Source organism: Tympanuchus pallidicinctus, unplaced genomic scaffold (assembly GCF_026119805.1).
Source record: "Tympanuchus pallidicinctus isolate F22 unplaced genomic scaffold, pur_lepc_1.0 scaffold2, whole genome shotgun sequence".
NCBI classification, from domain to species: domain Eukaryota; kingdom Metazoa; phylum Chordata; class Aves; order Galliformes; family Phasianidae; genus Tympanuchus; species Tympanuchus pallidicinctus.
The window spans coordinates 54560559-54582768 of record NW_026294721.1 but is presented as its reverse complement, the minus strand read 5'-3'; the positions used below and the strand labels follow the sequence as shown (position 1 = coordinate 54582768).

At 43.3% G+C, this 22210-nt stretch overlaps 1 protein-coding gene across 3 annotated transcripts in view; it reads right to left on the bottom strand.

Annotated features, from left to right (window-relative positions):
• Window positions 1-187: 187 nt before the first annotated feature.
• Window positions 188-22210, bottom strand: part of GPRIN3 (GPRIN family member 3) — a 34967-nt gene continuing 12944 nt past the window's right edge. For all 3 annotated transcript variants that reach the window (XM_052682714.1, XM_052682713.1, XM_052682715.1), the window contains exon 2: window positions 188-8835. In XM_052682714.1, coding sequence (XP_052538674.1) covers window positions 6497-8722 — 2226 coding nt within the window. In that variant the 5' untranslated portion in view covers window positions 8723-8835 and the 3' untranslated portion in view covers window positions 188-6496. The remainder of the gene's footprint in view (window positions 8836-22210) is intronic.

The following is a 22210-nucleotide window of genomic DNA, read 5'->3' as shown; positions in this document are numbered from 1 at the left end:
CTGTTATCTTACACTATTTCATACCTTGAGATAAAACTTCTGTTTCCCTTAGGTGCAGAAGAGGGTTCAAGTTATTCTGATGCTGATGCTCCTGGCACCTCACACCACTTGGTGTGTGTATCCACCATGGATGTGAGGGATGTCCTTTCTTTCCATATGCCAGCCTACAAACAGAGACCCAGAATAATTAAGACAGTGTTCGTTTTATTGTACTCAGCATGGAAACCAGAAAATGTAAAACAGCAAACATTAAATTCCTAAGGAAGTCAATCAGGCGAGTAACATTGCTTTATATCATTGTACGACTTCTTCACATGCAGACTTCTGTTGGTATGTCTCAAATAAATGCTATGGTACATCTGGAAGCCTAGAACTAGCTTTACTTTGTACATTACATCACGTTCAGTCAGTAAAACCATAAAAATAATAAAGCCACAATAATATTAGTCATCATTAGAAACACAAAACTCTTTTTCTTCTTTTGCTGACTGATTTACAATCATCCTTTTTATGGTGCTTGCAACAGCCAGGAATTCAGAGTTCACTCATCTTCTCTCCCTTCAGCTCTGTATACAAGCTCCCATCCCTTTCCAGTGTGCTACTGAGACCTTAACTTCAGACCTGAGACTTGATTTTATATACCAGAAACACTCGGACTTTTTTTCCCCATTACTGAAACTTCTCACGGCAGCATTTAAACCTGGCTTTAATGTACTTGAAACTATTCATGTGATGTTGCTAAGAAGTATCTGACAGACTTGTATTTTGCAGCATACAACTGCTGGAGACTTTGCTGGAAGAGCTGTCATTTATATCTACGCCAGAGGTTAACACTCTAAGCAGAAACTTAAGAAAATCTCAAAGCGACTCAGTTCATACAATTCTGTCTCCACTGAGCTCAGATGCCTGCTGTCACCCACAGCCTTTGTGAACAAACCCATTTGTATACAGAAGCATCGGTTTCCTCAAAGCTCTGACTCCGAAGTCAGTGTGCATCCCTGCACACCTAGGCACTGTGCTTTTTGTTGACAGCCTCAACACGGAGTTTGGCTAATTGACTTTTGTTAGCTAGAGCCCCGGGAATTTATTTACAGAGACCAGATAAAACTCTCATTTCTACTCACTATTACAGAGTGATCTAAATTTGCCTTAAATTTGTGGAAAATGTTGAGCCTCCAGCATTCAATTAGAAAGGGCAAAGGGGAAAAAAAACCTTAGAGTATGTATAATGCATGAGCCCTACATATGTGTACAGCTCTTTCAAACATGTACACACACATACATGAGCACATACAAGCAACACTTACAACAAACTTTCTTAGAGGGAAAAAAAAAATATTTCCTCTCTGTGTAGCTGGGATCTATCAATTTCTTCTTTAAAGAATCCTGAAGGATGAAAGATGAGTTTCACATAACAAAATCTTTATTTCCAAGATTTGATTCAAAATCCACATTGTAAATGCTGTGAAAGAAGAGGTGCTCAGAAAAGAACACAACAGATCAATTATTATAGCTCGGAGATTCAAAGAAATGAATTACGTTCATTTCACTTTGGATCAATTCAGCTGCTATGCTTCTTTCTTTTAAATAGCTACACTAACTCAGGTGGGATATTGAAATTTAGGCCCCTATGAGAACATTTCAGAACATTCGAATGTGCAGGACTTGATATTCAAGCCCACTGGTGACTGCAGCACCCCGTGATTCTGGAGATACTTGCAGTGTACAGCATTTGGATAGAAATGTAAGTGCATCCATTTGAGACAACTTTGAAAACAGTGACCACTTACACAAGCATCAACCAGATGAAAAAAAATAACAACAAAAAAACAACTCTAAAAAAATAAATGAACAAAGGCTGAGATGCTACTAAAATAAAAAAGGATAAAAAAAAAAGGGACAGGAGATTTCTTTCAGAACACAGCCCTTACCTTTCTAAATGATGGAACTGAAACACTGAGTGCAAGAGGCTCTATATTGCTCTAGACCTTGGAGCTTGATGAACACTTATCTCACATTCAGAGCTGTCATCTCTATAAGCTGACTGTGAAAGGCTTACTCTGCCTTGGTAACCTTCGGCATTCATTTTTAAAGGGTGTACAGGAAAAGATACGGAACAAGACAATGAAGAATCAGCCTAACAAACTAGCAAGATTTTTAGTTTTATATTTTTACATTTATAAAAACTTTGCTAAGTAGTAAAACACTGATATGGTAAATCCCACCAAATGTCCAAAAGGAATTTTCCATCAACTTCAACACTGATTTTTATTTGCATTTCCGTTTCTAACTGTAACACTTCAAAGCAGTCATGACACTCAAGATAAAAGCCAGCATTATCTTTAGACCACATATTTCCTTCTTCTGAATCCCTTCAAGGTATTTCTCCAAACAGCGCATTTTCCAAGCTCTTACATGGTAGCAGTGGTACTAAGTGGAGCTTGTTCACCTACTGGTATCACCAGTTACTTTATGAGATCAGTTTTATTGAATCATATTTGCATACATCTATACACATTAGCAAAATATACAGCTTTTGGAAAAATTCATTTTCCTAATAGCCATGGGACACTTAGAACATAAAAACGTGAGAGCTCAGAATGAACAAGTGGGGATAACTGCAAAAATTAAGCAAAACATTGGCTCTAAGGACACAGGAATATCTCCATGAAGAACACATATCAGCTATGCTTTAGTTTTCATTTGGTCTTTTCTTCCTCACTTTTCTCATTAATTCCTTCTTAACTGTTTCAAGGAAGGTTTCCTACCTCTGAAATGGGGAAGACAGGTATTTTCCTCCCTGTCTCCAGATCTTTCCTCACTCTGTTTTTTCTAAGCCAGCAGAGGTCAGGAGGACCAAGTCAACAGAAATGAAGCAAGACTTTGACATTTGTGCCCAAGCCAACGTGAAGCCAGCAGACATCAACCAAGTGCACAAACAGTGGGAGTCATCATGGCCTCAACTGAACTCCAGGCCAGGCTGCAAACTGCCTGCAACAGGGTTCTCCTTCAATTCAGCTTTTGTATTGGAAACACTGAAACATAGAAGTAAACACTGCATCCTCAATAACTGTTCTGGTCTTAGCTCTGGCCACATCAGTCTCTCCAGAAGCTCTGACAGAGATGTTTCCTGACAATTAACTTGTTTCCCTTGTCTCATCTTCCAACAAACTGAATTTAAGAGTTACTTTAACTGGGCAGGCTGCAACACAGTTCCTCTGGTTTTTTTTTCCCCTATACAGATTCACTCTTGGGAATGACAAAGTAATTTTTGTTTTGTACCCTTTTTTAATTATCCCAAATGGATTTCCTTGGTTGTTAACTATTCAACCAACGCTCTGTGATGCTGAGTCACAGCGCAGGGAAGATGAGCAGGATGAAGGCACATGGATCATCCCCCCAAACACTCTGCCATATACTACGCCAAGCACATTTTTACTTTTGACGCTGAAACGACACCAAGAACAGTCTTTCTTGGCTGCTAAAAGACCACTCACACACAAATTTGCTAATTGCTACCCAAAATACGGTTTTGTTTTCCTTCTGATAAACATACATCATCCATCTGAGGGTTCACAGCATCATCTAGATATAGTAAGCACAAGAAACCATAAATGCCAGTGTTAAGCTACCAGGTTGTCTACAGTCTGCCCTAGGAGGGCAAAGGAGAAGCACAAAATATTTTACATGAGATGCGCTGGTGATTATCGATTCATTTTTGTGTGTTTGTCTTGGCACATTATTGCTTGGCTTCAAATGCACACCTGCAGGAGCTCTGCATTGCTGACATTTTGCATTTGTCTGTGCACAAGTATTTTCACAGAGTGCAAAAGCACAATGCTCGGCTGACCATCACGCTTTTTCCAGCTATGCCCATGCAGTTGTTTAGATGCATCCACTTGGTTATCTACCCAGCAACGTTTTGCTGTATGTCTGTATTGGTGAAATTTTCCTGGAAGAAAGGTTGCTGGGTAGGGAAAAGGGGGCGACTAGTGAAGACTCCTGGCTGGAAGCAGCTGCAGGGTATCCAGAGATCCAGAGATTCTTGCTGAAGAAGCGTTAACTCCAGTGCTCACACACTTCTAAGCTCAGTTCAGCCTCAGTAAAATCATTCATACCCACATTCTAGAAACATTTTGGAGTGCTTGAGCTAAAGGATAAAGTTCATGGAATTTGGTGAGTGCATGATAGCCGTTTATTCTCTAGAAGAGAACATTTGCACAGGGACAGTTCAGAGCGTGTCAGATCACAGTGCTGTAATGGGAAGGGATGTGAGCTCAGTCAAGGGACACGGTTTCACAGGAGAACAGGACAGGTAGCAGCTAAAAGGGAGCAGGCAGAAGGTGAAAGTGTAAGAAGAAGCCACACAAAGCCTTGGGCCTGGACAGGAGAACAGCAAACACTGCCAAAAACTCTGTGAATCTGAGCCTGACACAGATACAACATAGTAAGAGACACTGAACTCATCAACTAACCTTGCCTAATGACGCTGCTGCTATTAATCCCACACAAAATCTCACATGAAACTCACATCTCAGACACTGCCAAGAAGGTGATGCGAACAGCAGTACTAACAAAAAGACAGAAGACTTCCCTCCTACTGGATGTGGGAAGACATCTGATGTTGCATTTCAGATTCAACAATTCAGTGTCAAATGGGAGATGAAATAATGCACAGAAATGGAATGAGGAGGTGCCACAGAGACTCAAATACAGACCAGAGGAAAATTAGGAGTCAATTCAGTGCCAAGCCAACAGCTTTCATTGAGCAAGTTTAAAATATTGGCCGTTATAAAACCTTACAGTGTTTTACCCCATAGTTGGGGAAAAGGTGCCTCAACAGCTGCTTTGAAGTCTTGGCAGTTGAATACACTCAGAAAAATCTAGTCTTCTAAATAAAAGATGACCACTTCAGGGCTACTTCACAGACAAAAAGATAAGAAAGGATACTAACATATGTAAGATCTACAGAGTAAGTCTGATGCACAGTGCTACAGACAAATAAATTATCATCGTGATTTGTGAAAAATCCTGAATGGAATAAAAAATAACTCCTATCTAATTGTAGTACTCTACAGGATTACAATATCCAAATCCCCAGTGCTTTGCAGAATTGAAAACTATATTTTCTACAAACTGCAGGAGTTCCCCAGCTCCCCTGAACTCTAGTGGCAGAATAAAAAGCTGGTGGGAAACAGATCTCCCAGGCTGTGAAATATTAAGCTGAGAAATGTGAAAATGTTCATTTGAGACATTATTATATACCACACTCCTGGAGAAACAGTCACTAAGCTACCTCTTACTAGCAGGTTCTACAAGTTCTCTAATATTAGAAATACACTAAAAATTGTCTCAAGATTTCAGTACTTCTATAAAGTAAACGTTTCAAGTTATCTATAAGGGTTTATAATATAGAGAGAATTAGCCAAAATAAGGAAAGCACAGGCTAAATAAATGGTATCAAGTTTGTGAAAGGCAGCAAGAAAAGCATCACAATAAAAAAAAAAAAAAAAAAAAAAAAAATTCAGATAAGAACTTACAAGGAAAAATAATCAGAGCAGCATAACACACTAAACACTTGGGCTCACAGACCTAGGCTCAGCCTGCTCCTACTCTAACATATTACTACGCATCTCTGAAGAGAGCAAAAAGACCCACACCACTTTAAAAAGTGCTTTACAGGAACAGTGTTCCGAACTGCTGGAGGCTGAGAGTGACACGTGGCTGCTGGGCTGGCACCTGGCATGCCAGGAAATCTGGCTGTGTGCGCTCTCTTGTCTAGCCCAACACGAAGGCAACGCCTGCTTGCAAGCACACTCACACCTCTCTCGTCCCCTCATCAAAATCCCATTTACTCATCTTCTTCTCCCAGAGAGAATCCTTCAGCCCCGGTCTTCATTCTTTCCTTGGTTCTCCACTTCATTGGGAAAAGAACCAGCTCTCTCAGGCTCACCTAATCTGAGCCCCACTGCATCAACAGTACGTCTGCCCAGTGATCAGCATCTATAACCTTCTCATGGACATGCCTCAGTGTAGCCAACTTAAACATGAGGAAGGTTGTGTTGCTCTACTCTAGGTGTCTACAGCTGCTAACCTTAGTTTCACCTCATCCAGCTCGCCCCAGCGTTTTCCTTTGTGTAAGACCTTGTGATGTATACCAATAATTTCTGACAATCATCCTGATAATCTCTCAGCTTCTAGGTTTACCAGAAGTTGCTGCATTCCCTGCAGCAAGGTGGTAATTCATATTTGTGCTTTTGCTAAGTGCCTAGCTCTTATCTGACAGTGATTGGGATGGGGCGCCATGTGGAAATGCACCAGCTATGGCGGTGATGAAGGTGTGATGGAGAGAGTATCTACTCAGAAAACAAAGGGGAATAATTTCCACTGTTGCTGCCTTGCAACTCCAATGACACAACTGAACAGCAGGACTCGAGACTCAGGGGGAGGGATTCTCGCTACCACTGCAGACATCTACCCACCCCTGTGGACCGCTTCAGTCTAACACAGATGATGGAGCGGGTCGGACACAGCAATTGGGACGCCTAAAATTCTGCAGCATGGATTGGAATACGTTATGCTGCCTCCCTTTCAGTTTCTTATTTGAGGATGTATCCGAGGAAATGGATTTCCGGTTCTGACTGTTCTGAGCCCGGATCAGTTTCTCATGTTCTCGTATCTGTCTCTGTAAGTGGTTCTGGATAGCTATTCCCAGGGACTCAGGATCGAGGGAAGCACCGTAGACCTCCCATGTCATGCCTTGCTCATCCCAGACAACATCCCTGATGTGCTTGGATTGTTTCACCTGCACTTTCGCCTCCATGGCTGGGGTGGGCTGCTTCTTGCTTTCCCCATGGTTTGGCAAGGACTGAGCTGAAGAAGGATGAGTTGTGGCATGAATCTCAGGCCTAGTCTCCTTGGCCTGAAGGCCCTGCTGCTGGGGAGCTGCCGAGGCTTCTGGGTGAGGGCTGACAGGTCCAGAGCTGCAGCCTGGCACAGCTGTCACTCCCACCTGCAGCCTGCTGGCCCCTGCAGCCTGCCTTGCCTCTCCTTGGCCTCTGCTCTGCTGCTCCCCACCTGCCTCTCCTGTGGGAGTCTTTCTGCTGATGGGCTCAGCGCTTGTGTTTACCACTCCCTGGGCATCCAACACCATCGAGTTTTTCTCCTTTGATTTTGCTGCAGATTGAGGAATCGCCTCCACTTTACTTGCACCCTGACATTGCTCAGAGCTGCTCAGGGCTTCTTCATTCTGCTTGGTTTCACCCTGTGTGTGGCAGAGCGAAGGTAACTTGCTGCTTCCAGCTTCGTGGACAAGACACTGTACCTTGTTCTCAGTTGCGGCAGCAGAAGCAGCATTTTCTTCACCAGCTGCAGGCCGATGACAGGGGCGAATGGTGAGCTGCTCGGTGGGCACTGACTTTGGCAGGGCTGCAGCATCCGTTGGCAGTGCAGCATTGTCCTTACCATTACTTGTTGCATCCACAGGTGTCCCTTGGGAGGTGGCAGCTGCTAAGGACAAGGGGAGGGTGGGCTCTGCATTGTCTGCTGAAGCTGGGGACACCACATGAGGTGAAATTCCAGGCAGCTCAGCAGGCTGGCTTTGGGCTGTAGCAGCCACAGCCATACCAACGGTTGATTTCAGCACAATACCAGGAGAACACGGAGATTTCTGTTGTGAAGAGAAGCTGTCAACAAGCTTAGATTGGCTCAGTCCCCCACTGCCTCTGTAAATGATGTGCAGTTCTTCCTTATCCTCAGGAGGAGGATTCCCTTTTAAGAAGGCAGCAAGGATGCTGGGGCTGGTGGAGGCTGATTTGCTCTCCACAGTAGCCACGGCCTGAACCTCAGCATCTCTCCATGTCCTGCTTGCTGCTTCCTGAGTTAAAGTGCTGCATTCTGACTGAACTGTCATTGTACCCGTTTCTCTGAATTTGGACAGATGGGTTGGGGCCAAGTTCCCTGGCTCAGCACTGGCATCACGTACAGGATGTGTCCCCTCACGGCTGAGCTGGGTTGGCGACTGGCTCCTCTGCTCTGTCTCAGTTTGATCAGTAGGATGCAGCTGCTCAGTGCCTGCAGCCCTACTTTTTGCATCCACAGCCTCCTGCGGGTCTCTCCCAGGATCAGTGGTTGTGTCCTTTGCTGGAGAGGCAGACTGAGCACTGGCTTCTTCTGCTTTCCCACCTGTTTCCTCTCTTTGCAGAAGACTTGCCTGAGAAGCAGGATTGGACTCATTACCCCCAGCTGGACTGCTTGGGGAAGAACATTGCGTTACCTGGAGCATTGGCTGCTCCTCAGCCCTCAGAACCTTCACAGCAGAGTCTTCCACCTGCACCAGGGCATTCACCTTCATCTGGCCACCCTGCATGAACTGCTGGGAGCTCTGTGGGGCCGGCATCATGTCAGGCCTGCACCCTGCTGAGCAGCCCACTGCCACCGGGGTTGGCTCTACCGCTGCCTGAGGGCCCTCTGCAGCCTGGCTGGACAGCCTGGGAAGAACGCTGTCATCCTCAAGCCTCTGAGTGTCGGTATGCTTCAGGTCACAGGCGCAAGAGGCCGCAGAACCAAGTGTTGTGCAGGGGAAGCCATTGCTGGTCCTCTCTGCAGTATGAGCCTTAGGCTGCTGCTTAGCAGGTGGCAGGTCTCCCAGGTGGTCCTTATCCTCAGGAGCAGTGACCAAGGAGAGCTTGGCAGGTCCCAGGGGATGTGGTACAGTCCCCATGGACTGTGTCAGGGATGGGGCTCACTGTCAGCTTCTCCTGGGAGCTTTCTTGCAGGGCAGTGGGTCCAATGGGCAGGCTAACAGCAGTAGTTTGCTGCACAGGAAGAGCTAACCTGTCAATGAAAGAAATGTAGTGTTAGCTGCATTCAGATTTAAGAAGAAAAAGTACAAAAAATATTTATTTGATGGCTTGGAAATAAATACTAGTAGGTAGGGAGGAAAGAAAAACACCCAATTCTGCTTTAAGGCCACATAAAAGACTCAGATTTCAAATATCTCTCAATTCTGAAGTCTGGATGTCTTCTCCAATCCATTAGGACAAGAGGGAATGGTTTCAGTACAACGAGGAAAAATTTTAAACTAAAGGAGGTGAGACATAGGTTAGGATGTTAGGAAACTGTTTCACTCAGAGGGTGGTGAGGAACTGGCACAATTTCCCAGAGAAGCTGTGGACGCCCCATACTTGGAGGTGCTCAAGGCCAGCTTGGATGGAATCCTAAGCAGCCTGAGCTGGTGGGTGGCAGCCCTACCCATGGCAGAAGGGCTGGAATTAGGAATGCTTTGAGGTCCTTTTCTGTAATTTTAAGACAATGCTAGGAGCAAAGAGAAAGAGGGATGGGCAGAAAGGGATGCAGAATGGATGTGGAAGTCTAAGGGAAAATATTTAGCTACAAGAGGCCACAAAATAAACTCTGAGGTAAAATCCTCTATCAATTTGTCTGTGGAATGTGAACAAGAAATACCTTGCCTGCTGTGAGCAGGTGAAGATCAGATCTGTTTCCCTGAACCCTTGGAACCTGAGCGGACTCACTCTTTGGCTGTCCATCCATGGAGTGCCCTTCCCTCCCTCCACTGTGACCACAGCAAGGCTCACACCAGGCAACAGGCCAGCACAGACTAACATGCACAGAGTTACTGTCTGGTAAAAAAGAATACAGAGAGAAGATAACCTGCTGAGTAGCACAGATGAATGAATGCCAAGAGAAGCTACTGTGCTGCTAAGCCAATGCCATAGCCAGTGAAACAGTGGGGAGGGATTTTAACCAGGTGGAGCAGAGTTGTCCAGGTTGAAATCTGGCCAGAACTGCAGAAAATCTGTCACTTCAAGCAGAGGATGACCTCAAAACGTGCTTCTTAACTGGGGGCTTCAAGAACACTCAGCATTGCCCAGCTCCGGTCCTGCTAGAAGTCCAAGTATCGTTCTCTCAGTGTCTGCTGAGTGGTGGTGGATCAGCAATTAAGTCCTACTTTATTCTTATTTTAAATTGCAGGCTATCTATGCTATATCAAAAGCTCCTTTTAAATGCTTTCCTGAGCTCATGCTGTCAACAGAGCACCAGTTTGTAATTCAGAAGACACCTCAAACATTTAGTTTTGTGTTGAACAGACAGATGATGCTGGAAAAATGTGTGCCCACGTTTCTACATGCACACAGTGGGGTCTCCTTCACAAAGCGGTGTGAAGGAGCGGGAGATGCCACTGGTAGGAGTTGTGCAATTGCTTAGTACCTCCACTCACGATCTGTTGGCAATATCAGCATCAGTCCTTTCCAAAAGACATCCCTACCTGCCTTCTCTCTGTAAACCAGAATGGCAATGCTGTAAGACACCCTAAATTTCATCACTTCAGGGTATGTAGAAAGAGCAACAAGAGAAAAGAGTTCAATGAGAGGAAAATTTAAATGAATACAGACAACCTATTTGTCCCAGTTTCAGCTGAGGCAGAGTTGATTTGTTCTTCATTGTGTCTAACATGATGCTATGTTTTGGTTTTAGAAGAAAAAGAACATCTGTAACACATCAATGTTTTAGTTGTTGCTGAGCAGTGCTGTACAGAGCCAAAGACATTTCAGTTTTTCAGCTTCTGGTACTGTCCCATCAGAGAGGAGGGCTGAGGGGGCACAGGGAGCTGAGAGGGAACAGAATCAGGACAGCTGACCTAAATTGACCAAAGGGATATTACACATCATGTCACATCACACACACAAAAAACTTTAAAGGGTGGGGATTTCGCCAGGAGAGCAACCACTGCTTTGGGACTGGGAGGGCATTAATCAGTGGGTGGTGAGCAATCGCACTGTGCCACACTTGTTTTGTAAAATACATACGTTATCATCATTGCTATTTTTTTTTTTTTCTTTCTGTCTTAGTAAACAATTTTTATCCCATCTCACTAATTCTACTCTGTTGCTTTTTCTTCCCTCATTTTCTCCCCCATCCCACTGGGAGGAAGGGAGAGTGAGCAAATGGCTGTGTAGCACTGAGCTGCTGATGAGTTAAACAACACTATTTTTTTCTAAGAAAAACACTGCAACTTATTACTTATTCATTAACCTTTATGTCTTCCAGATATTAATAATTTATTATTTTTATCCTGCATCTTTGGGCTCTATCCAACCACAGATGCACACAGCCTTCCAGGGAGCTGAGATCCTGCCCCTGTAGGATACCAAATGACTTAGCTGCAATCTGTGTTAGCAGCCCCATATTGCTCCAAAGTGGGTCTGCTCCAAGGCTAACACTTGCTAAGCTGTTTGAGATGTACTGAGTTTATGTAAAACAGACCGCAAAGTTACATCATTGTGACTGCCTACAAGACACATTTGCTTCATTCTGTGCTCACTTCAGTGTCAGCCAGTGCAGTCTCGAAGAAGGAAAGCCATCCAACTTCATGCTGTTGTACCAAGACTGAATGTCGAATGACTGTGAGCAGAGCAGCAGATGGCTCAGGGCATCTTTTTTCCTAAATTCTAGTACTCCTTTCCTTTTCCAAGTGTCAGTGCAAAACAAACCAGAACATACAGTTGGGGGAGGTGATGTCATTTTGTTCTTAGGTCAAGAGTTTCTTTAAAACCAACTAAACAAAACCCAGGACAAAACCAAACCAGTTCTTAGGATGAGACATAGAACTAGGGGAATAGTTTCAGAACAAATAGAGAAGGCACAGCAGATCTGTTTGGCTCTCCACTATACAAAAATCTCAGAGAGGGGGGTACACAAAATCAAACACTCTGGATGGAAGCAAATTGCCTGCATTCTCATATGCAAATCCTGCAGCAGCAGAGATGCCAGCACAGGTCTGTGTGCTGCAGCTAGAAGCAGCTGTAACAGGAATTCTGCATACTGGAGGTGCACTGTCTGTAACTGAAACTCACTCAGTGGGGGAATAATTCCTTATTTTTCAGTTAATTAAATCAGTTCTGACTGGAACTCGCACATGAATCCCCCATCTCTTCAGAGTCTCTTCAGCAGCATCACTAGAAAGTATGTTTAAGAAAGTTTATTTTTGATGCATACATTTAAATGACTGCCACAAATGCTGATCACAAGTGATTCTGCTACCTATCTCCAGGTGTATAACGCCAAGAGGAACTTCGGCCCTAGTAAACCTACATATTTCTGGTGTGGGGTAAGAGAACATGTCTCAGATATTTCACAGAACATAGGGCAGGGAGCCAGGTCATCCTCCTGGAATATACATTATTTTATGAGAACATGGTCTTTGTAAAGACTTCCTTGTCAAAGTCATGAGAGCTTTGTTATTGCTAGACTCTTTACTAAGCTAGGCTGATGACAGGAACCAACAACACTGTAGTAGTATAAGTAAGTGTGGTAATTATTGTCCATATTCTTTCTCAAAATTAGTAAAAATCAAAATGTCTTATGCAAGAAAAAAAACACCAAAAGCAGCTAATTACAGACTGCCAGGAGTGAAGGACAACAGTGAGGCCTGTGGGCGCAGCGTATGTATGCTATTCCACTGCCAAAGCAGAGAGGATTCAAACCAACAAGCAACACTGACTGCAAGCAAATACCTAGAAGAGAACGAAATGCAAACCTCAGTAGCTAGCCAAAAAATTATGTCAAAACAAATCAAGATTGCTAGTAAATTTTGCAAGTGTTACATGCCTGACCTGGAGCAATCAACCAAAAATTTCTTTCATCAGGAAGAGGTATCAGTATCTCCACAAAGGTCAAAATCAGTTTTTAGTAATAAGAACAGATTCTTGACGTGAATACAACTCTCCTCCACCTTGTTCATTCTGATCACATTAGTCTGTCTGATCGTGTCAATCTTATCTCAGTGTAGAATTATTCCTGACCTCTTGCAAAAAGTAGTTTTTAAACTGACAAAGTCTATGGCTTATAAGTCTGGCAGAATCTTTGCGTGGTCAGCAGAGCTCCACACATTCTTGTCACTGAACGTATCTTCTTTATCTGCTTTACACGAACAAAAAAAAAATCCACACTACCAAGCAAATCATCTTAAAAACTTTTCAGGCAACTTCATGTACTTATCCTCAAGCTACAATGTAAAGAAACTGCTATTTTTCTCAGTAACTCACTGCTTACATGAATGTCAATAAAACCAGAAAGTCTACATATTTTCTAAAACAAAGCAGAATTTTCCAAGACACTCCAGCAAAAGATTCTGCTTGCCACTTCTTTTGGAAAAAACCTGAAAATCTACAGAAACACAAATAAGACTACCAGCATCTCTGACTGCCCTTAATTTTAAAAATAATTTAAAAATCAATAATGAAAAGCAATCCAAGTACAGCTCCCAAACTAATCAAGTGCCTCCTTCCAAATTCTGGATTCCCATCAGATTTGCATTCACTGATTCTGCATTCTTTGAGCCCTCTGTTCACCCACAGATGTTAAGAACAGAAATTTAGTTATTGCATTTCTTGTCATATGGCTTCTCAGATTATCACAGAATTATATGGGTTAAGGTTGCAGATAAACACTTGCTGTGGCAGGAATTCAGCCTCCCTTCTTGCGTACTGGTTTGGGAAAAAACAACCGGTTTGGGATGTTCTAACTTGTATTAGGCCACTGAATATACAGATCACGAAGCCCATTCATCTAGATTTTATATGCACGTATGCACATGCATCCTTCTTAACGCTGCATCTTGTTTTCTTCCAGCTCTTTTCTCTGTTGTTCTCTGTAAAATGCTGACTTTCTCTCTTTAGTGTCGAAGGGTGTTAGTTATACAACTTCAGAAAAATTTGCTTAATGAGTTATTTTCTCCTAATTGCCACTACAAATGAAAGACAGATCAAACCAAGGATGTACTCATTAAAATATGAAAGCAATAACCCAAAGAGGTAAGATAAGATAAACACAGCTTCCATCTCTCAGCGTGCTCTGGGATACTGACAGGAGACAGGTTCTTTCCCTACAATCGTGGGGTGCAAGATGGGATGCAGACAGATAGATATATTGTGTGTATGTAGTTCCCACAAGAGATGGGACTGGCATTTCAACGAGAAGGTGCTCAGCTCTCATTTTGCCACCTTTTGTCCAAGGACAAAGGCAAATGGTTAGACAAGGAAGAACTGAAGTCACATTCCCCTTCCTGCAGCTGGGGTCAGCACCTGTGCGTCACTGCAGGTGCAGCAAGACCATCACTTGTTCTGTGATCTCATTTGAGAAAGACTATCAGACTCCCACCACAGCCACAAGTGCACCATGCCCAGCACAAGGCTATCAGCAGCCATACATCAGAAAATGTGCATGAGATTCAGGCTTACCCAGGGTACCACAAAGACATGGAGGCCATTCAGATATGGTCATTGCATCCCCTTTGTGACGCTGCTGCTCCAAATGATACCCAGACCAAACCTGCAAACACAGCAGGAACCTGTGCCTGGGCAGACAGAGACGTGGATGGCAGAGGCAACAGGTTAAACACTATCAGGCTGCAACGCCCTCCCTACAACTCTACTGTTGTAGCATTTGGGCTCAGGGCTGATGATTATGGGCTTGCTGTAGTATGAAAGCCACATTAGGCCAGCCCAAAGCTTTGTTCGGCTCTATCTCATCTGCCCTGAGCACAGAACAGGCAAGATCTGATAGATGGCACATGTTCTACTTGGGCACACAATGCCACATTCTCTTAAATGTTGGTTGGGTCAGTTGTACCCTTACAGAAGGAGGAGGGAAGACAGCTTGGCACGATGGTCTTCAGAGCTGAGAAGGAGGTGGATGGGAAGCCCCTGCAGACGCCTCTTAAGTCAGAAGCCTTTGGTCTGGCTGCAGCCATGTCCAAGAGCAAGGATCTGCCTGCAAAGACTTGCACCTAGCCTATTTATTTTTATCTATATTAAAAAATACATTCCTAATTCATGAGTTTGTAACTCCAGGCTTTATTCTGAAAGGTTTTACTTCTTGTTCTTTTTTGGGGCAGAGGAGTTTTCTTTAGAAAAATGTCATATTCATTCTGGCCAGCCTTAAGTCCTAGCACGCAGATACACCCGATCCTTCTTACATCCTTCCAGTTCCCAGCCACCAGAAGTTTAAGGATTTTCTAAATTGACACTATTAATCAATACTGGAAATAAATGCATGCTTATTTATTATGCCCCTCTATGTATTTGGCCCAAATAAAATTCTGTGCTGATGCATATCACAGCACATAAGAATATTGTGCAAAAAATGGTGCTTTACTCGGACAAGCCCATTCATTGAAAAGCCTCTTTAACTTTGCCAAGTGCAGAAGGGCAAAGCACAGCTTAACCTGCTGCCCACAGCCTGCAAATTAAAACAGGGGTTAAGTCAGTCCTGCCAAATGCCACAGAGGTCTATGGGCCTAATCCAAAGCAACACAAACTGCACTGCATCTTCCTTCATTCCATTGAGCTGCTGGCCAAAGCTTCCAAGAGGCCACAGAAATCATACTGGGAATGTTACAGTCTACTCAACTATATGTAAATACAATTTGAAATACAATTCCAAATCTAATATGAAATATTCACTCACACAATGCAGGTAGCGTTGTCAGATTTTGTTTCTGAGTGTAGGTATTGCTTGCTTGCTCTATAAATCTACAGTTCCCTGTACTCTCTAGACTCTTGCTGAACTCCTGGGGTCCAGAAATCGTTGTGCCCAGCAGCCTACAGAGGCAGCTCACAGTGACTGGGTCTCAAATACTCTCTAGTACATAGACAGGCAATCCTTCATGCTCACTACTATAATTTTGCTACTGAAATCATTATCCTAGTTTAGAAGCAAGCATCAGTCACAGCAGCCCAAGCATGACCTCAAGACTACCAAAGAAATCAGTATCAGAGTAAGTGGGCTGGGACTGACATAAAAGGATTGTACCCAGGAAGAGCTCATACAGATTTGGGCACACCTCTGCTCTAAATTCCTGCCAAAGGGAGCAAATCAGTCCAAGATCTGTAGCAGTGTGAGTGCACTAAGCCCAATTCAACTCCACCATACAGCTGGCAGCAAAATAATTACTTACCCTTCAATTAGAAAGATTTCCAGCTAAAAGGAAGGATGACTGCAGCTCTGCTCTAAGACTTGGTGTTACAGCCCATGTCCAATCTGCACTCTGTGGGCACGATCCGACTCGCCTCTGCCAGGAGACTGAGGCAACAACCACCTTCAGCCCAGCGCACATCCACAGGGCCACAATAACAGCTGCTAGCAGCATCATGATACAGATATTCTGCATACATGTAATCTGGCTCAGAATTCATCCTGGTTTCACTTGGCTTTTAGTCTCTGTCAGCAAATAACTGCACCAGAAGATATGCAATTATGGGCTCTTTACCTCAATGATCACAGCTGTAGAAGCCACACTGGCAATTCTCACTCAGTGGTCCCTACTACTGTGCAGCGAGGCTGGGACAGCTCTTTCGAAGAGGAGCTTCTCCTGGCCACCCCTCCCCAGCCTCTCACAAAGGCAGCAGGGCAGTATGCACCATGGCAGCACTGAGAGAATGGCCTGCTTTGTCCCAGCCTGTCCACCTTTGAGTGCTGTCCCCTCTCCGTTCTGCACCTGCACATCCTCTCTCACCCCATGCATGCCCCATGGGCAGCTTGGCTCTTGGCACGTCTCCTCCAAGGGCTATAGTACCAGGTAAAACACTTCCTTCTGGCAGGCGTGCACAAATGTAAAATTCCCTGCTGAAAAGCAAGCTTGCTACAGAGTGCCACCGAGAGCCTGGCAGTCCTTCTATTCCAAGGTGAAAGGGAAGGAGAAATGGGCTTGTGAAAACAGCCAAATCAAACAGCAGCTACCCTAACTGGCAGTCAACTGTAACAGTTACATAAGCTACAGCCACGCTCTTAGCTCGTATCCTGGGTCACTCTAGAGGGGACACAAGATGTTGACAAAACCCACAGGGCTATGTGTTTTCCTTTTTTTCTTATTGCATGTTATTATGTTTAATCTCGTTATTTATCAGAGCATTTTTTGAACTTCAGTGTCTGCCACTGGAGGTGACTTTTAAGGACACGCAGCCTGACTTCAAGGGTAAGCCTTATTTCACAAGGAATGAGTGATCCTGACACATGTGCAGGTGGAAGGAAGCCAGCAGCCCACTGCCCACATCAGGCAGGTGACTCCATTTCACACAGCTCACTGTCACACTCAGTTTCTTCAGCTTACTATAGAGTAACGAGAAAACAGGTTTTTGAGGAACGCCAGGAGGGTTGTATGAACCTTTCAAACACCACTCCCATGTTTCATGTTGAAAGTGACATGACTGCCCATCATTTAAGGGGGAATTTCCGTCCTCATTTATCCTGCTATCTTTTTTCTTTTTTTTGACAAAACCACAATGAAATCTAACCCCTCATTAACGTAGATCATACAACTGACTGCCTCTGAACACTGACTGCTGCCAAACAAAAGCTCTGTTTCTTTGAGAGGGCAGTTTAACAATAGCTAATGATAAATACCTTTTCCCTACACAGCAATACCAATGTGACTTCATTTTCAAGCAGGATGATCACCTTCAGAGGTGAAAGCGCACTGCTGGCTCAGTGCCCATGCAATTCTTGCTTTCTCTGCTAGGATTTCCAGTTAACCAGTGGCAACCAGGATGGTGTGGTTGATGTAGACATACATCTACTGGGAACTGGCCCGAAACCAAACCCACATTTTGTGCAGCCAGGAAAACATAACTACTGCTTAGCAGGCCTGTCTTGGAAAAAGGGTGGCTCTATGGAACAAAGGATGTTCTCCAACACGCTTTTTGGTTCCTTGAACACACATTTCCTGAATTTCATGATGACTTTCTCCTTAAGAACACTCCCCCAGCACACCCCATGCAGTGTTTACCATTGCTGTGGCAGAAGCGACCCCAGCAGTGGTGGCAGCACACTGCTTAATTAAGCTTGATTTGCTGCTGATTAACTGCATTATTGGCATCCAGAGGAGCTTATTGTGGTGCTGTGGTTATTTGCCAACATACCAACTAAGGAAATTTTGTCTTGGATGAGCTTACAGAAGGAAGAATAATATATACACGCATAATTTAAGAACCAACTATAATTTTTAACTCTTATCCCCTGAGAAATTAAGCTTTCCTCATATACCATACTATTTTATGGAGACACCAGGCTCAATATTGGAGAATAGCTCTATACATAACAGGAGCTGGCAAAGGATATACCCATTGCTGTTTACAAGCATTATCCTAATGGAAAAGAACTACTCCAAATGGCATGTAATTAGAGAAGAAGGATGCAGACTCCATCCAGTCATTACAGTAACAGAAATTTGCTGTAGTGTGTGATTAACCTAAGAAAAGCATGATGATGATTTCACCATATCTACTCTTGCCTCCTGGCTATAAGAACACAACTAATGTCAATAGAGAAGCTTGCAGCCGAAACAGCAATTGCTGTGGCTATTTTAAAAAGTTAAAAATATCTTCCATTCTTCCTGCCTCCACCTCCGCAGTAGCTTCCTGCTCTTCTTTGTGTTCTCACTCTACTGTGCTGCTGCCTGTCCTGATAATAAACACAGTAAAAGGAACAAAATAATCTCTGTAGTAAACCACCTCCTGCTAAACACCTTCTGAAAAATCGCAAGAGGAGACCTTGTGCTACAGCCACTTGTTGTCTGCTGTATGGAGGCTCTGCAGGAAGCCAAAAAGTGGCAAGTTGGAAGCCTTTGGTATTCAGAGATAAAATCGGAGCAATTCACTGCTATCTTTTACAATGCTGGTAAATGCTCTTCTGAGGACAGTGACACAAACCCCACATCCAGCTGAGGACTGTAACCTGCTCTCCTCAGCCACATGAGCTCACAGTACAGCTCTAAGCCGGGCTGTTACATGAGAAGCTGTTGTCTCAGACTCCTTTACTTGAGGCTATGTGCTTTTCTTTCTTTCCATTTTTTTTTTTTTTTTTTTTTTTTTTTTTTTTTTTTTTTTTTTTTTTTTTTTAATTGATTCAGGTAGATTTGGAGCAAACCAGAAAATAGCAATATAGCCCCATTCATTATTTTAACCAATGAGGCACTACTGCACACAGGACATGGGAAGGCAAAGAGGTGCCAATCAAGCAGACATTGGATGACACATGCTAAATGGCACCTTGCAATGCCTGGGAAAACATTTGTCACATTCAGCTGATAGTCAGTGGCATCATCTTTCTTTATATCAAAAAAATGGTGGAGCAGCCTAACATCACACACAGCAGTGCATCATTAAGGGCTTCCACCTGCCTAACCCTAATAAAGATAAATGCAGGACAGGAGCGTAGTGGTAAAATCTTACACCTATAAACCACACCGCATTTTCTTCCGTTTCCACCCAAAGCTGACAGACAGCATTAAAAGGCACATCTGAGAAACCACCCAGATTACAGCAACTTCACCACACTAGATCTGATCAAGTAAAACTGAGAGAAAAATTTTGCTCTGGCTCTTGCTTTGTGAAAATGGAGCTTTGGGTACTATTATCACCTCTATAATATAAACCTCAAGCCTCACCTCACTAACTTAGAATCCTGAAATTCACTGTATGACCAGAGAGTTCCTCAAGACAGAGAGATTCTTAAACCTTCCCCATCTGCCATGTGGATACGCTTGAACAAAGAGTCTGCATAGTGGTTTCCGTGGATAAAGAAGCCAACTCATTCACCAAGTCAACATGACATCTTTCAGCAGCAAGAAAAGCACCAACAGCTGTGCTACACAGCAGCCTATTTTAGGAACAGCTCATTATAGATAGTCTGTCCCACAGGTGTCCGATGGTAATAGCTGTTCAGAATTGTTCTTGCAGCCAACACAGGTGTGTAAAATTCTCTCACACTAACAATTTCAGGAATCACCCTCCTGTCTTCTATTAGAATTGTTCCCTAATAAAGGCTTATTCAAAACATGTATTTATATCCTTAGATTCAACACTCTTCTATCCTTCCAGCCCCTTTGAGGGTGGTTAAGCCTGCATACAGCTTTTATACTGTGTTTTAAATGTGCATTTTCATGGGCTTACGAATAATTTCATTCTCTTCCTCTGAATTCTCAGAAGTCACAAAATTGATAAGACAAACCCTAGTGTCTGAGACTCAGGAAACTTATCTGTGTCAGAACCCAACTGAAATCAGAAATAGTTCCTTAACACAGCCAAACCCAGAAACTAGTTCAATAAAAACTCTCCTCTCAGCTGTTTTACAGTATTTCTCATTTAAATGCACTAGAAATGGAGACCCAGTGTGTCTTGCTTTGTAATTCCCTTCAAAGCTAATAATGATATCAGGAGTCAATCACTGGAGCCATACATAAACCAAAACTTTGTTTTTTGTGACTGTGGATCTCTGCAAGGACACAAGAGCTTACACAAGCTGTTACGACATTACTACTCTTGTTGTGGGCCATGAGCTTCCAGGGCTAGACTTCTGGACTTCTCCTTTCTCCAGATTTGAGACAGGAGTATTTACCTTTTGATTTATCATGCGACCACAGCAACACATACTGTGGGGGAGGCGCTGATAAAGGACATTAACTTTGACAGGAATTCTTGAATTACCATTCCTCAGGATGATTGCAAAATTACTTAATGACTATCATTAGCATTAATTGCAATGACAGCTCAAACAAGGTATATCTTGCCTGGGTTTAACAGAGCCTCAGGTTTACTGAAGCTGGAGCCTCAACTACCTGCTCAAGACCAAGTCCTGAGTAGTGGGACTGGCACTGACCATGGCACCTACCCCTCCAGGTACAGTTCTACATTTCATGCTGCTGCTTCACACTGCAAGAGCAAAACATGCCTTCAAACTTTGAAGGAAAAAAAAAAGACCAGACTGAACAGTCCCAGACAATTACTGAATTTATCACCTAGCACCCTACTCCTCACATCAGTCTGTGCTCCTCTCCCCTCCCCCTCAGGGCAGCTTCATCTGCCCTTGCTCAGGCTGCCAGGAATTCAACCTGCAGATGTTAGAAGCAAGTGGAGTTCAGGCTGTTCCTTGCCAAGGCAGAGCTGTGAGTGAGCAGGGCTCTGCAACAGCTTTGCCCTTGTTTCCAAGTCATCTGGAGGGCATGAAAACCCATCATTCACAGCTTAGAGCTTGATTACTGGACTCACATTGAACACAATGCCTGATGCGCAGATGTCTACTTGAGGGAGTGAGAAAACACATGGCAGCTTTTCAGCTAGAATGAAAATGCAGGCAATGTGATTTATTTCCACATGGGATCTTCTTGAATATAAGCACTGGATACTTTACCAGCTGTGGATGTATGGCAGGCTTCCTACCACAATTTATATTCATTTACATCCTGTTTATGGACACAATTTTTACTATCTCAAACTATGCATACATACAAGATTACAGACAGACAGACATACACAAATAAAATTGGATATGTGCTAATAGGCATCCTGCATAATCTTGGTGATTAAAGCTAGGCTCTGAGATCACAGAAGTCTGAGTCTCTAAAGTGCTGGACAATCAGAAATGCCAGCAAAGCCAGTGAGTGTCAAAAGATGCCCAGTACTTTTGAAGAGACAATTCCTTTTGTATTTCCTGCTCTTATGCAAGAAAAGCCAGAAGGACTCAAAATATTCTCCCATTTTGCCGGATGGTATATATAAGCATAAGAATACATAACATCTGCACCTTAAGCAGGCAAAATAAGAGGAGAAGTAGGAACTCAAACTTTTTCCACCTCTTCTTTAAAAGATATTGCAAATGAAAAACACAGAGAAAATCATGGAGTCTAACACCAGCTGTTCTAGTACACAAGAGTTTTCTTTTATAACGTCATAATTAGTATTGAAAATTCTTTGCATTTGTTAGTGTAAGAATATGACTTTGGAGATCTACTTTTGAAAGATGACCAAAAGGTATCAAAAGGGCTGTCACCTTGCTAGATTACTGCCATTTAGCATGTCCTGAATCTATAAAGAGGTGAAGCAGTCTGGTATCTTCGCTTGAGCATAATCCATAAAAACAAACAAGTTTATAGAATACGATGCTGCCAGCATTTACAAAAAGCAAAACAAAATAATAATAATAATTATTATTATTATTATGATAAAACAAAAATAAAAGAACCCCCCAAACCCTAGCAAAAATCACCACCTTAAAGTTGAACCAGCCTAGGAAGGTTACCCACGTGAGAAAAGTACTTGCAACCCCATGCTTTCCCCTCCAGACCTGCTCAGCTGCTGGTCAGCACTGGCCAGATAATTATTAGAGCTTGATTCTCACTGCTTCAGCTTTATTC